At 34.7% G+C, this 14,002-nt stretch overlaps 1 protein-coding gene across 1 annotated transcript in view; it reads right to left on the bottom strand.

The window, feature by feature from the left end:
- The window catches only part of CPEB2 (cytoplasmic polyadenylation element binding protein 2), a 70,367-nt gene that overhangs the window by 36,897 nt on the left and 19,468 nt on the right, over nucleotides 1-14,002 (bottom strand). Inside the window, 1 exon segment of the mRNA XM_027598238.2 lies at nucleotides 3,692-3,742. Within this exon segment, the coding sequence (XP_027454039.2) occupies nucleotides 3,692-3,742 (51 nt within the window).

Below are 14,002 nucleotides of genomic sequence, written 5' to 3'. Positions count from 1 at the left end.
AAGTATAATGTCAATTGACCAGGAAGGTAGAATCATGAAAGCTTTACAACATTGGCCTTATCTGCATAACAACTGTACTACTATTTATGTATTACTTTTTAGTAAATGGACTCAAGCCTAGCACCTAGTAATAGCCTAGTAACATCACAGATTTCTGCCAGTTCTGTGTTTTCTAAGTAGTCATGTGTTTATTTTAATATGTATTTGTGTACCACTAAAGTCATCTTGGGTACCACAAGGGACATGCACACCATACTTTAGGAAAACTGCCCAAGGGAGTCATTTTGCTTTTGACCCAAATCTTTTTCCTATTATAGCTCCTTCCAAATGGTTCTGGTTTGGCTTCCTGCAATAACATAAAACAAACCTTCTTTGGTCACTATACGTAACTTCCTTCAAATACTTGAAAACATTGGTTACATCCTCTTTTAATTTTATATTCTCCAACACTTTCATCTATTCACAGGACATGAATGTATTCTTTCAAAGTCATTTTGTCACCTTTCATCATCACCCACTGCCACAGCTAACTCTTGTTATAGGAACTGTTCTAAACACTTTACATGAATGAATTCCCTCACTTCTCAAAACAATCCCTGAGGCAGGCAGCATTTTATCTACTTTTGACATAAAGAACCTCAGTCAAGTTGAAGTTAGGTAAACTGTCCAAGTCACACAGGAATAGCAAAGTCGGGTTTAAACCCAGATAATCTAGCTCCAGAGTCTGTGGTACCAACTATTGTTTTTTCTTTTTTTAAGTTCAATTACCCAACATATAGTTCATCTTTAGTTTTCGATGTAGTGTTCAATGATTCATTCATTAGTTGTGTATAACACCCAGTGCTTATCAGATCATGTGCCCAACTACTGTTAACTATTGCTAAACCACCACAAAAAAATACTGATGTATAATTTATTACCAAATATTGATTTTCAAAGTCAATAATATTAGCTATGCTTGCTCATTAAATAATACAACTTAATCAATTGTTAATAGTGAGTTTAAATCTGTGATATACTAAAAAATCATAATTTAAAAAGTCTATGTATTGAGATGCTATAATTTCTTTCATCAATAATATTTAATAACAGTATAGGCAAAGGCTTGGTATTGATATCACTTAATTCCCATATTTCCTAGGGAGACAATATGCTATGAATATAGTTAAATTATAAGAATTAAAAGCAGCTCAAGGAAAATTTCCCCTACTTTTTATTGCCATTTGCCTACTTCTCTCTTCAATACCTTAGATGTCTACAAAAAAATTACTTAAATCCTTAATATTCAAATACCTCCTTACCCTATAAATATACCCAATTTCCCGATTCCTGCTTCTCCCTTAACAATGATCCCAAATGAGCAAAATAATTTTTCTTCTCTTGGATCAAACTGTCCTCACTGACCTAAACACACTGTGATGTCCTAGTTTCATTCTCTTGTCTCTTCCCTGATCCCTTGCCAGAAAAAGTTCAGAAGAATATCCAGGGCGGCTTACTGTATCGAGTATGTAATGCGGCCCTAGAGTGGCAGGCTACGAAGAGTGCTCACATAATGAAAAAGCAGATTTGTCCAAGATTCAACTCCTGCCTAAAATAAAATATTCTTGTGTCTACTAAGTGATGAAACACTTCTAACCTAACATCTAGGCTATTTACGAAGGCTTTCGGTGACTGATGACATCAATTAATTTACTACTATTTAGTGTAACCATGGGGCACCTTGGCTAGGTGTCTGACTCTTGGTTTTAGCTCAGGTCATGATCTCAGGGTCCTGGGATGAGCCCTGCATGGGGCTCCTGCTCAGTAGGGAGTCTGCTTGTCCCTCTCCCTCCCCCCCCCAGCTCATGCTCTCTCTCTCAAGTAAATAAAATCTTTAAAAAAATAATATTTAGTGTAGCCAAAAGTGTAAGTTGTAAAAACAATGCAGCTAAGTTCTTTGCTCACATATAACTGATGTATTCCTTTGTGATTACAATATACTTCTGAATTGCCCTAGTGTACTATGCATAAAGAAATCTCAAAACATCTGTGAATGATCTAACGTACTGTCTCATACAGTACCTTCCTTCAAATGGATCTTAACAGAGTATGAGAAATACACACATTCTATTTTTTCTACCGAATTGCTTTTTTTAGAAGTTGTAATAGAAATGTGAATGATTTTTATTACACAGAATGGCCCAAAAGAAAATTATTTAAGGAAGTCAGGGTAAATATATAAATAGTTTATTGTTACCTAAACCCATCATTATTTTATAAATCACATCATGAAGATAAAAATTATGATCTATTTTCAGTTTGCAAACTTAATTTCAACACTGTAAGTTTTAGTAACAGATTTAGAGTTCAGAGACCAGTTACTGAAATGGCATTTTTTTTTTTTTTTTTTTTAATTGCATGGTAGAAAAAAAGTTGACTGAAGCAGCCCTGGAATGCAATTTTTAGTACCTGTCTGGTCAAAGTCCATGTAAGCACTATAAGTCACTGAATTCATGCATGTGGCCTGTTGGACTGTTGTAAGGTCTAGCCCAGACGTAGCCTCAGCCTAGAGAGCACACTCAGGCCCCAGGGTGAGAACCTTGACAATTCAACCTCTAACCATCCTTCAAGATCCTAACAGATAACCCAGTGCTTAGACTAAACTGGCACGTGGTGGGCAACTCAATATATAACAATCCATGTTAAATGAACCAATCAATCACATCACCAGACACTTTGCTTCTTCAATTCTTCTCTCGTTCCAAAATCCTATCTCCTTTGACAATCTCCCAGGTGGCCTGGACTTTATTCCCACTTTTCTGTCACTACAGTCTTTACTTAGTATTAGTTCACATGGTCGAGCTTTATACTCGCTTTTTTAGACTTTGTTCCCCAACTTCACTGCCATCTGTTCTTAACAAAGTTTTAGTTAAAATAGAAGAGCCAAGCCATTCTAATTATATAATTATGTATTTTAAAGTAAGTGCTATCTCTACTCTTCCTTCTTCCTACTTCCCTCTCTTCATCCACCCTCTGATTTAAAAATGCCTTTGTGAAGGATATTTTCATCCTCCATGTCTACTCCCACAGTCATGGATGTGCTAAGTACTGCCACTCTGAATACAATGTTTGTCCAACAGAAAGAAAACAAACTTTAATGAAAGTTTATTTATCCTGTTTCTAACTCTGGTGAAGTTCACTGTGAAACTTCCTAGTCAGAATAAATTAAGTTAGTGTGAGCACCACATTTATATAGAATCACTAGTATATTCATTCCCTGGTTAACATAAGCACAAGTACTATACTAAGTAACACGTTCTATGCACTTTGCAAATATCATCTCATTTAATTTTCATAATAAACCTTGAGATTGTTATTCCCATTTCATAGATGGTAAACTAAGGCTCACAGAAGTTACTGCACAAGGTCTCACCATAAACTAGAAAACCAGTATTCAAACTCAGGACTCTCTCCAAAGTCTGCGATCAATGAATTAAATCAAACTGTCACAAATACACTACAATGACTGCTTTGACAGCCAGAATATATTCAAACTTGTAATTCTGCTTTCTGTACAGAAGTTGTAGTTTTATTTTTATACTTATAAAATAATTAACTTCTGTGTATGGGGAAGGTATAGAAAACCATGTACTCAATCATATTTATTCATATGAGTCAAATTGGAAACGTAAAATGTTTTTATAAAACTTACCATTTAACATCAACAGATTATCAGTTCCTGGATGTGGATAGCTCAATCGACCTTTAAAAAGACAGGAAAGGTAAATTTGAAGATTATGGAGCTACTTGAAAAGCAAAAAAAGGGAAGAGGGATAGGGAGGAAATTACCGAACATGGTATATTTCTTAAATTAAAAAAAAAAATTCTTAACTCAAAACATTAACCAAAATCATCTTTGAAATTTGAAAGCAAAACACAAAACAGCTAACCTTAGATCCCAGATCATAAGATAAGAGCACAGTGTGACTTAGCAGCAATGCCTGGAGAATAAAGCCTATTTGTTTTTTGAGATGTAAAAATAATGTAGGTATCCTGGTCCTCCAAACTTAAATAGGATGTAAACATTTTTTAATATTTTCAAAACTGTTTATAATTCTCTCCACAGCTTTCTTTTCCCAAAAATAAAATCTGAAGAAAAGGAATTTATATTCTTAACCAAAATATTACAATAAAAGAGTACCAAAACTCATCACAACTTGCGACTTAATTCAATATGATTTTATATACAGTTGTATTTAAATAAGGATGTTTGATAAAAACATCTTCAACATATTATTACAAGTGATATTGCAAATTTAACCTGTTCAAAGTTTACAAGTGATCTAAAAATAAAAAAAGGAAAATATTAAAGCTTAGGAGCATAGCAGCCTAGTATTTCCTTTGAGCCATTCTTCATTCAAGAGTTTTGCACTTAATACATGTAGAAGGGACAGCAGTACTGCAGACTGCTGTGGAAAAGAAGAAAAAGGCGTGTCTGAACATACTGTGAGGCTCATTCAGCATTTCTACATCATAACACTTGTTTGACTACCTGCCCACATCGAGGATGATCATTGTTTTTGGCCTGTTAAAATAGAGGATCTTCCTCTAATGCCTGAATCTCTGATGGACTATTAGAAAGGGTCATTAAAATCTATTGAGAAAAATGGCTAAAATTAAATGTCTGTGTGATAGCACATCAGCAGCTTTCAGCACAGCCCTTTAAAGACTCTGTGACAGTTTGGGATGTGCTGCCACCAGAATAGTGACCAATAAATATCCAAATGAATCTGACATGATTAATAAGGAATACAGATTAACTGCATCTACCTCGACCACCTCAGCAACTGTAAGGCCTTGTATTACACCCAAACATTCCATACAAAACAGACTGTTGGGTTTTGTTTTAATTATGAAGCTAAAGAATTCAATCATCTGCCAATGAAGGAGATAATCCAATTCTGACATTAAAATATATATATTTGAGCTATAGATATATACATATACCAATACACACACACATACTTCATCTGGGCTCTAATTTAACTGTAGCAGATTCAGATTCAAAGTGGTGAAACAAAACAAATGTTACTGTCCTTCAAAAGACAACTGACCACCTCTTATTTACTCCTGCATTTCATGCAGCATGACATCAGTAGACTAATAAAGTCGTCATACTCTAAAAACATGCAAATAAGTTTATTGTTGTAATACCTTAGTATGGAGTGAGAAAGAAGACAGCATGTACAAAAGGTAGAAGATACTAAGAGAAAGCAGACCTTTTCTGAACTGGATTACAATAGCACAGAGCTTTACTTTGTCTGAACTATCATAGCTTATTTATTTTATTTTTTTAAGATTTTATTTATTTATTTGACAGACAGAGACACAGCGAGAGAGGGAACACAAGCAGGGGGAGTGAGAGAGGGAGAAGCAGGCTTCCCGCAGAGCAGGGAGCCCGATGCGGGGCTCGATCCCAGGCCCCTGGGATCATGACCTGAGCTGAAGGCAGACGCTTAACGACTGAGCCACCCAGGCACCCCATATCACAGCTTATTTTGGAAATATGCCTATTTCTAAGCATCTTGTTGCAGATGACCAAATTTAGAGAGCAATTTAAGGCCATGAAAAATTACTGTTATTTTTGACTTGAGATTGAAAATCAAGACCCCTAGGAAAGTGGTAGCTTGTATTGCTATATCTACTGTAACAAGTTCATTAAGTCTTGTACACCTACAGTGTGTAGGATGCTAAGGACACAACTAAGAGTGAGTCTCTGCTTATGATGTGGTACGAAAGACAGGAAGAAACAACTTCAGTAAAATCTGCCATGTTAAAAGAATCATGTACAGTATGCTATATAAAAAACAAAGGAGTATTTTAACCAACCAGGGACTCAGGAAAGACCTCCTAGAGAAGTAAAACCGAGCAAAGCCTTAAGCCAGGTTCCATTTCAAAAGACACTCAACTTTGAACTGCCACGTATTTATCCTCTAACAAGTTCACTGTTTGCTTTACCTATCCTAAGACACAAGTAAGAAGGTATTTTCATTGCTAATAGTCTTTTGACTTCCTGGTTCTGAATGTACTTAAAAGGCACACCTTTATGTAAAAAGTTCACAAGGTAGATATCTATTTACAGGATGTATATTTGCATATATGTTCTAAAATACAATTCTCCAAATAGGAAAATCTCTCAATATAACTAATCAAATACTCCAAAATGAAATAAGCAAACTCAGACTCATTTTTCAATTATCCAATCCCTTTTCCTCTACCACAGAAAAATATCAGTACATCTTAAGAAAAGCAACTTTTACAGTTCTATTTTACCTGCGATAGTATTAAAATTACTTTCACTAAGAACATGATAACTTATAGAAATAACTAAAATTTGAGGGCTTACTCCATGCTAAGAGCTTTTCTAAGTTCTTTACAACCAATTATTTACCCTTACAGACATCCTGTGAATTAGGTACGATTATCTTCTCATCTGAAGGTGCAGACGCTGTGCCACAAAAGGCCACAAAATTTGCTCAAGGTTACACTGCTGGCACATAGCACTAGCAAGACACGACCCTGGGCAGAATGGCTCCGTGCTCTTACTCATGATCTTATAATGACTTCCCAGTTGATAAAATAATACAGAGAAAGGTATGTATGGTTAGTTATAGGGCAAATTCCTATCCTAAATCCATTAAACGTATTCACAGAGTGACTACGTAGTATATTAGATAACTTACACTTTAATACAGAAAAAAAAAATCACATTGCTGTAAAACCAGTTTCTCCCTATTGTCTAGACACCCTGTGGTGCAGAGACTGCCAGTTGTACACTAACCCCTGTACATGTCAATAACAGGAACCCCAAATCCTACCAAGGTGCAGGGCTGCCCAGAGTAAAAGAAAAACTAAATTTCCCAGCCTCCCTTGTAGTTAAAGTGTGCCCATGGGAGTAAGACCTAGCCAATGGGATGTAAAATAAAGCTGGTTTGTGCAGTTTCTGGGAAGTATCCCTAAAAGGGAAGCCCTTACCTTTCCTTTCCCTTTTTTCTGCCTGCTGGAATGCAGATTTGATGGCTAACCCGAATCAGCCATATTATATTATGAGGCCACAGCCAGGTGGTAAGGACAGCAGAACAAAAAGGTGCCTAGATGCATGAACATGACCACACCACTTCTAGGGGTGTTATGTTTTTGTAATAGAAAAAAAATACCTTGTTTAAGCTGCTTATGTGTTTTCTGTTGTTCCAGCCTAACCTTACAAAATAAAGTCCTCTTGTCTAAATTTGTGCAAACTGAATAACCAGGTTATTATTTATTATTGTGAAAATATGATATAATAATTTCATGATGGTTTTAATATATCTATAATTAATGGGTATCTCCTACTCTTGGTACTTCTTTTACACTGATACTATGCAATTTAAAAATAGATAATTTTGAAAAACATTTATTCTTAGGTGTCAGTAAATAACTAGAGGACCTACAGTATCTTAAAATTTATCTTATTAGTCTATTATGATTTTAGTTGTCTGTATAATACATATATAAGAGGCAATTCATGTTGGCCAGTTTAAATGTATATTCAAGCAGCAAAAAACAGAAATATGACAACTGCATCCAACTTATCACTCATATAGATGAATTACCAATTACTAAAATAGAAAGCAAAATGGTATTCAAAGACATGCAATAACTTAAGCCAGCATTAAAGACTATTTCATATATGTTTCTCCAAATTACCTACTTACTCTGAATAAAAAGGACTTATAAAATAGAGATGATAAAATAATGACACTTATGTCACTTGTCTTTGGATTTAAACATACTTTTACAACTGCAGAAATGTGAATCAGAAAGGATAAAATGAAGCAATCACTTTCTTAACATCTCTTAATGTTTGTGTAGGCTCAAGTTGAAAGCCTCCAGTATAAAGCAAGCTCTATTTTGCTTTTGCTAAAGCCCATTTGCTAAAGCATCACATTTCCCTTCCCAGATACCATACACTCTTGGTTTGCTCTCACTAGCTACTCCTGAAATCCTCTTTCCTATGTCTCCCTCCTCAATTTTTAAGTGGTGAGGCCCCAGTATTCACTCCTGGGACTTCTCTTTCTATACCACCCCCCTATGTGATGTTATCTACTACCAAAGCTTCATACATCATCTCTAAGCAGGTGACTCCCACATTTATACCTCCAACTGCAACCTCTCACCTCATACTTCCCCAGAGTAGCATAGAACACAGTCTTCCTTTCATATGGATGCTCATCCCCAAACCCTGGGTTACCTCTACACTTCATTCTGTGTAATCTGTGTACAAATCAGTCAACAATTCCTGACTGCTCTATTATAAACACAGAGCTAAATTTGACTGCTCTTCATCAGCTCCTTCTTGGTTTCCTGAGCACAAACCACCCCCATCTCTTCACAGAGTACTAGAATAACCTGATAGTCTAGTCTCAATTCAGCAGCCCGCGTGATCCTTTTTAAAACCTAAATCAGTTCGTGTTCTTCTATTGCTCAAAACCCTCCCACGCTGGCCGCTCATCCTCTACCATTCTAACCATGCTGGCCTCTTTGCTATTGCTCAAACTTGGGCATATTCCCATTTCAGGATCTATTTCCTCTTCTATTTAAAATGCATTTGCCCGGATATGACCAAAGCTTGTACCTCTTGCTTCATTCAGGTGTTTTAAGAGATGCCATCAGAGAACATTCTAAAATAGCAGCTTCTTTGTTTCTCTATCTCCTTGACACTATATTTTTTTCTTCATAGCACTGGTTCTTTTTGTCTCCAGCCTTCCTTAAAACAGAAGATCCATGAGGAGAGGACTTGTCTTTTTTATTCTTTACTGTGTCTCCACCATCTAAAACAGCCTTGTACATAACAGGCCCTTAAGTATTTGCTAAATGGATGAATGAAATATCTCATTGTATTATGTGACCCATGAGCTCAATCGAAAGTTTACTACTAAATATGTGTTTGTATGTGGGGCATAGGAAGGACATTCTCTCAGTAAATGGAAAAATTACAGAGTAAGTTTTTATTCATTTCTAAACATCCTAAGAATGGTAAGGAGAAGGAGGAAGACAAGCCTTGTTTTTTGCCCTTTGTCAAGATAAATTTTTCCCTTCTTCACAAATATTTTTTTTTAATGAGTACATCTAAAACATGACCTCCAAAGTCCCAATATTCACAGTTAATGATGTCAACCCATTCCTCATTAGTAATGATAAAATTACTAAAGAACAATGTCACACATTCTGCCAACTTCTTTTACAACAAAAAATTTTAAATCACATATTAGAATCATAAAGATATTAGGTTAGAATTAATATTAAACCAAATAACAAGACACGCAGTATGGTACAGCAGTTAAAAGCACAAACTCAAGAGTCCAACCATTTTATAGCACTGAAACTTGGACAATTATTGTTAGTGAGCCACCATAGTCACCCAACTGTAAAATAAAAGTAAATATCTACACCTTAGCTGTGAGAATGACTTACGCTGATACATACATGTAAAGTCCTCAGAGCAGTGTTTGACATGTATCAAGTGCTTAGTACGTGATATGTATCATATGTTTTATATTGTGTGCATATGTGTGTGTGTTTATTACATACACATGAACAAGTTATACAAATGAAAAAATCTAATACTTCCTTCTTATATGCTTTAAGTATAAAGCATTGTTTCACGGATTTGGTCATCTCTTCTAATATTTTTTCATTTTCTATGTTTTACCTTTATTTCCAAATCAGTTAGAAAGAAAATGGTTCATCGGAAGTCTGGTAAAATCCACTTAGAATGTGGTCATTACCAACCTTGAATAACTCCAATCTCTGTTCAGATCCAAGGGGCAGGACAGTCATTCCTGACCTCACTCCCAAATCTCAATGCATGCCTCATAAAAGCCTAAGAATAAGATCATACAAATGCAGAAAAGACCCTTAGATCCAAAGTACCAGATCCCAAGAGAGCAAGAATTTAAAAAGCCATCAATCTAAGTGAGTTTCCAGGAAAATAATCTAGTTAACTCACTCTTAAAGCAGGTCCCATTAAGTGATTTTACAACAAAAACTTTTATAATCTATTAACTCACTCTTAAAGCAGGGTCCCATTATAAGTTTTTTTCACTGAATTATTTACAACTTTAAAAACTTTTATCCAATCAATACTAGAAAACATACTAAGAAACACCAAAGAATATAGAATATCAAAAAGTTTGTTTCAAGTAAAGTATAACCACAAAAGAATGACAACAACAAAAGACTAAAGTCATTGATCATCTGCTAAGATAATGTATCACCATAAAGTTATTACAATAAAACTGGTATTAAGATATATGTAATTAATATTAAAATCAAGTTGAACTAATGGTTGCAAATAAATTGTGATACTTTTATAAATGAAAATAATATTAAGAATAACAAATGGGCAATCAAGCATTGCCAGTGGCAGTGTAAACTGGCATAAAACTTAAAAATAAGTTGGCAATATATGTGTTTAGAGCCTCAAAAACAAATGTATTAAGTCTGTTTTTGGAAAAAACACAGAAAAAGCTCACTGATTTTTATTTAAAAATTTGAAATACCTAAATTTCCAACTGTAAGGGAATGGTTACACAAACTCTTTTAAATGCATGTAAATAATTTTTAAAAGTTCTAAGTAAATACTGATGCAAAATAAGAATTACTATAGAAAAATGTTTCATCATTCAACCAATAATTTATTGAGCCCTTTCTATTTGTTTGGCACTACAATAAATGCTGACTCAAGATACACCAAAAACAGAGGTGTTCATTGCTTCCATGACACAGTACCATGTAAGAGATACATACATTGAAAAAAAATGAATCAAAAATAAATGAGCAAGGTACCCCATTTAAAAAGGAATATGATTCTTTAACAATCTTTAACAAAGTAATCTACTACTGACTAGGAGTGTTAGGGAGGCTTCACTAAAGAGATAAGCAGACTAGGGATTATAAAGATTTCCAATTGAACATGTTGGTCTGAATGCATGTGTGCATCTTTGTTGCTTTCTGAAACCCCTAAAATGACAGTACAGAAGTTTTAAAGAGGCATAACTTCTTCAGGACAAAGAAAATGAGACAGGATCACAGAAGAACTATGTCAACAAATTTTTGGAAGCTGTGAACATGAATGGTTGAGTGGTTAACTGCCTTTGTAGACCAGAAACCACTGACAACACTGAAACCTAAACTGGTGTGTGCATGGGAAGACTATCCAGAAACAAGCCGTTTACTGTAGCAGATAGCTGGAGATGTTCAGAAATAAGAAGCTCTAGTTCTCACTGAGAGCAGGTGTGGGGTGGAGAATCAGAGAGACACACAGGCCCCTCTTTGGCTTTTCTAAAGCAGTTAGAAGTCAGGTCTCCAGCTCCCACGCAGAAGAATGGAAGACATAGATCCAGGGCTCATTTCCCGAACCAAAAGAAAAGACCTAAATACAGATATGGTGAGAGTTCTACCGGGTTGGTTAAGGGCAATGCTCATAAGTTTATAAATCCCAGCTACATACACAGAGCTTCCCAATCACCATTTTTGTGTCTTATCTTTAAAAATGAACACAGAGCAAAGGATCATAAGATATTTGATGAACACTTTCAGCATGAGTACAAGAAAGAACAAACCAAACAAATAGAAAAGAGGAACTTAGAAGCATAAACAACATAGGAAATGGAAAAATAATCTTCAGACACTACAATATAGTGTTCAAAGATATGTACACCAGAGAATTAATATCAAGGAAGAATAGGAAAGTTCTGTGAAGTTTTTTTAAAGAGGGTCTTAAAAGTTCTTCAGAGAAAAGTTTTGAAATACAAAAATCAATAAAAGGGCTGAAAAATAATAAATGAGGAAATGCCTTCAAAAGAAAAACAAAAGATAAAGCAATGAGAAACAGAAAAGCAGAGGAATATAGGAAGTTTACTATTTGAAGAACAGCAATTCCAGAAAGAGAAATACTAAAAACAAAAGGGAAGAAATTATCAAAGAAATACCAATAATGTCCAAGAACTGAAAGAAATGAATCTCCAACTTAAAAAGACCCAATGAGGGGCACCTGGGTGGCTCAGTGGGTTAAGTGACTGCCTTCACCTCAGGTCATGATACCAGGGGACCTGGGGCTGGCTTCCTGCTCAGCAGGGAGCCTGCTTCTCCCTTTTCCTCTACCCCTCCCGGCCTGTGTGCATGCTCTCTCTCAAATAAATAAAGTCTTAAAAAAAAAAAAAAGACCCAATGGCAATGGACGTGCAGTGAAGGAAATAAAGAAATAGAAGGAAGGAAGAAAGGATCAAAGACAGGCAGCACCCCCTCCCCCACACATCAGAAGATCCATATATTATTATTATGAAATTTCAGAACCATAGGCATGAAAATATCTTAAAAACTTCCAGAAAGACAAAAAATTTAAAAACACAAAACAAGGCAATCAATCATACAAATGAACAGATTTAAGAATGGTATTACACTTACAGTAACCATGTAAGATAAAAGACAATGAAGCCACGCTTTCAATATTCTATATTACTAATATGTAAAATTCTACATCAGCCTATCATCTTACATAGTAGAATAAACACGTTTTTATAGATATGAGATTTAAAATTTATGTCCCACCTGAAGGAAGGTACTGGAAGAAAGGCCCAATAAAACAAAGGTATAGAGCATTAAGAAAAGGCTATGGAGATCATGACATGGATTCCAGAGGAAAAAGGAACTCCTAGTATTATGGAAGTCCCACAGTGACAGTTATGAAAGGCTGCAAGAAGGATGCCTTCGATGGCAGGAAAAAAAAAAATCAATCTAAGATTATTTGAGGTTTTCAGATATATTGAAAGAAGCTTCAGGGTTCTATTGATAAATTTTGGGATGAATTCAAGTGACAAGTACTTAGATAACAAAGAAATCAAACCAAGAGACAATGATTAATTCCAGGAAAAAGATGTAAGGGGGAGAAAAGCTACATTATGATACAAAATATATGAGGTTAATCTATGAATATTTGTATTGTCACTTCCTAATTTAAACCAAAATGGTCCTATAATCATTTTGAGAGGACAGAGCGGGTAAGTGTTGGGGGATGGGTAAGCCAAAGTCCATAGTCAACAATTAATACCTAAAATGTAGGAAATTTACAAGTCAAACATATTATTTACAAATAATTACATGAAAGCAGCTACCTCTAAGGAATGGGAATCTGTAGCAAATAGAGAAGAATGAAGAAGATGACTTCTATATTTTGTTGTATAAGCCTTATGGCACTATTTGACTTTTTAACCTAAGTATCTGTATTTTTTAAACTCTTTTTCTTTAAAGTTAACCAGATTTGAGGACTGATAAAAGATTTGATTATTGCAAATATTTTAAGCTTATATGTAGAAAAAGAAAAGATTAGAAAAATTATACACCAAAATATCAAACGTGGTTACTTTAGTTTGTGGAAATAACTGATGACTGAAAAAATTTTTTTCCAGTTTTCCCAAATTTTCTTTAATGAACACATACTACTTTTTTGTAATAAGAAAACAAACATTTAAAAAAGGATAAAGTCTTATACTCTGGAGGGAAAATCTTCATTAGGGATTCTCAGATGCCCTTCAAATACTATAAGCAACTAAAATCCGTAAGCCTAATTATCTCAAGTACTCAGTTTTATGATGACAAATTCTATATAAAAATATATATTTCTTGTTTTATTTTCAATTTAAAAGAGTTATAAGCCCATAATTAAAGTCTTAATGAAGATTTGTGGTGAAAACATGCTTTTAGTAAACCCATATATGCTCTGAATAACTAATTGCATTTAAAAAAAAATTCACTGTGGTTTCTGATGGGTTTTAGTTTTTAAAAAAGAAAAACTGCAGCTTGTTGTAACTCAAATTGTTTAAATAGTCAAAACTGCCTGGAAGAAATAACTATGTTTTCAAATTTAATAATACTGTTGCTAATTATGTAAAAATAATATTGTTACTAACTACCCATTGTTGCA

The sequence above is a fragment of the Zalophus californianus genome, chromosome 2 (assembly GCF_009762305.2).
Source record: "Zalophus californianus isolate mZalCal1 chromosome 2, mZalCal1.pri.v2, whole genome shotgun sequence".
Taxonomy (NCBI): domain Eukaryota; kingdom Metazoa; phylum Chordata; class Mammalia; order Carnivora; family Otariidae; genus Zalophus; species Zalophus californianus.
The sequence above is the reverse complement of the archived record's forward strand: the minus strand, read 5'-3'. Positions and strand labels throughout refer to the sequence as shown.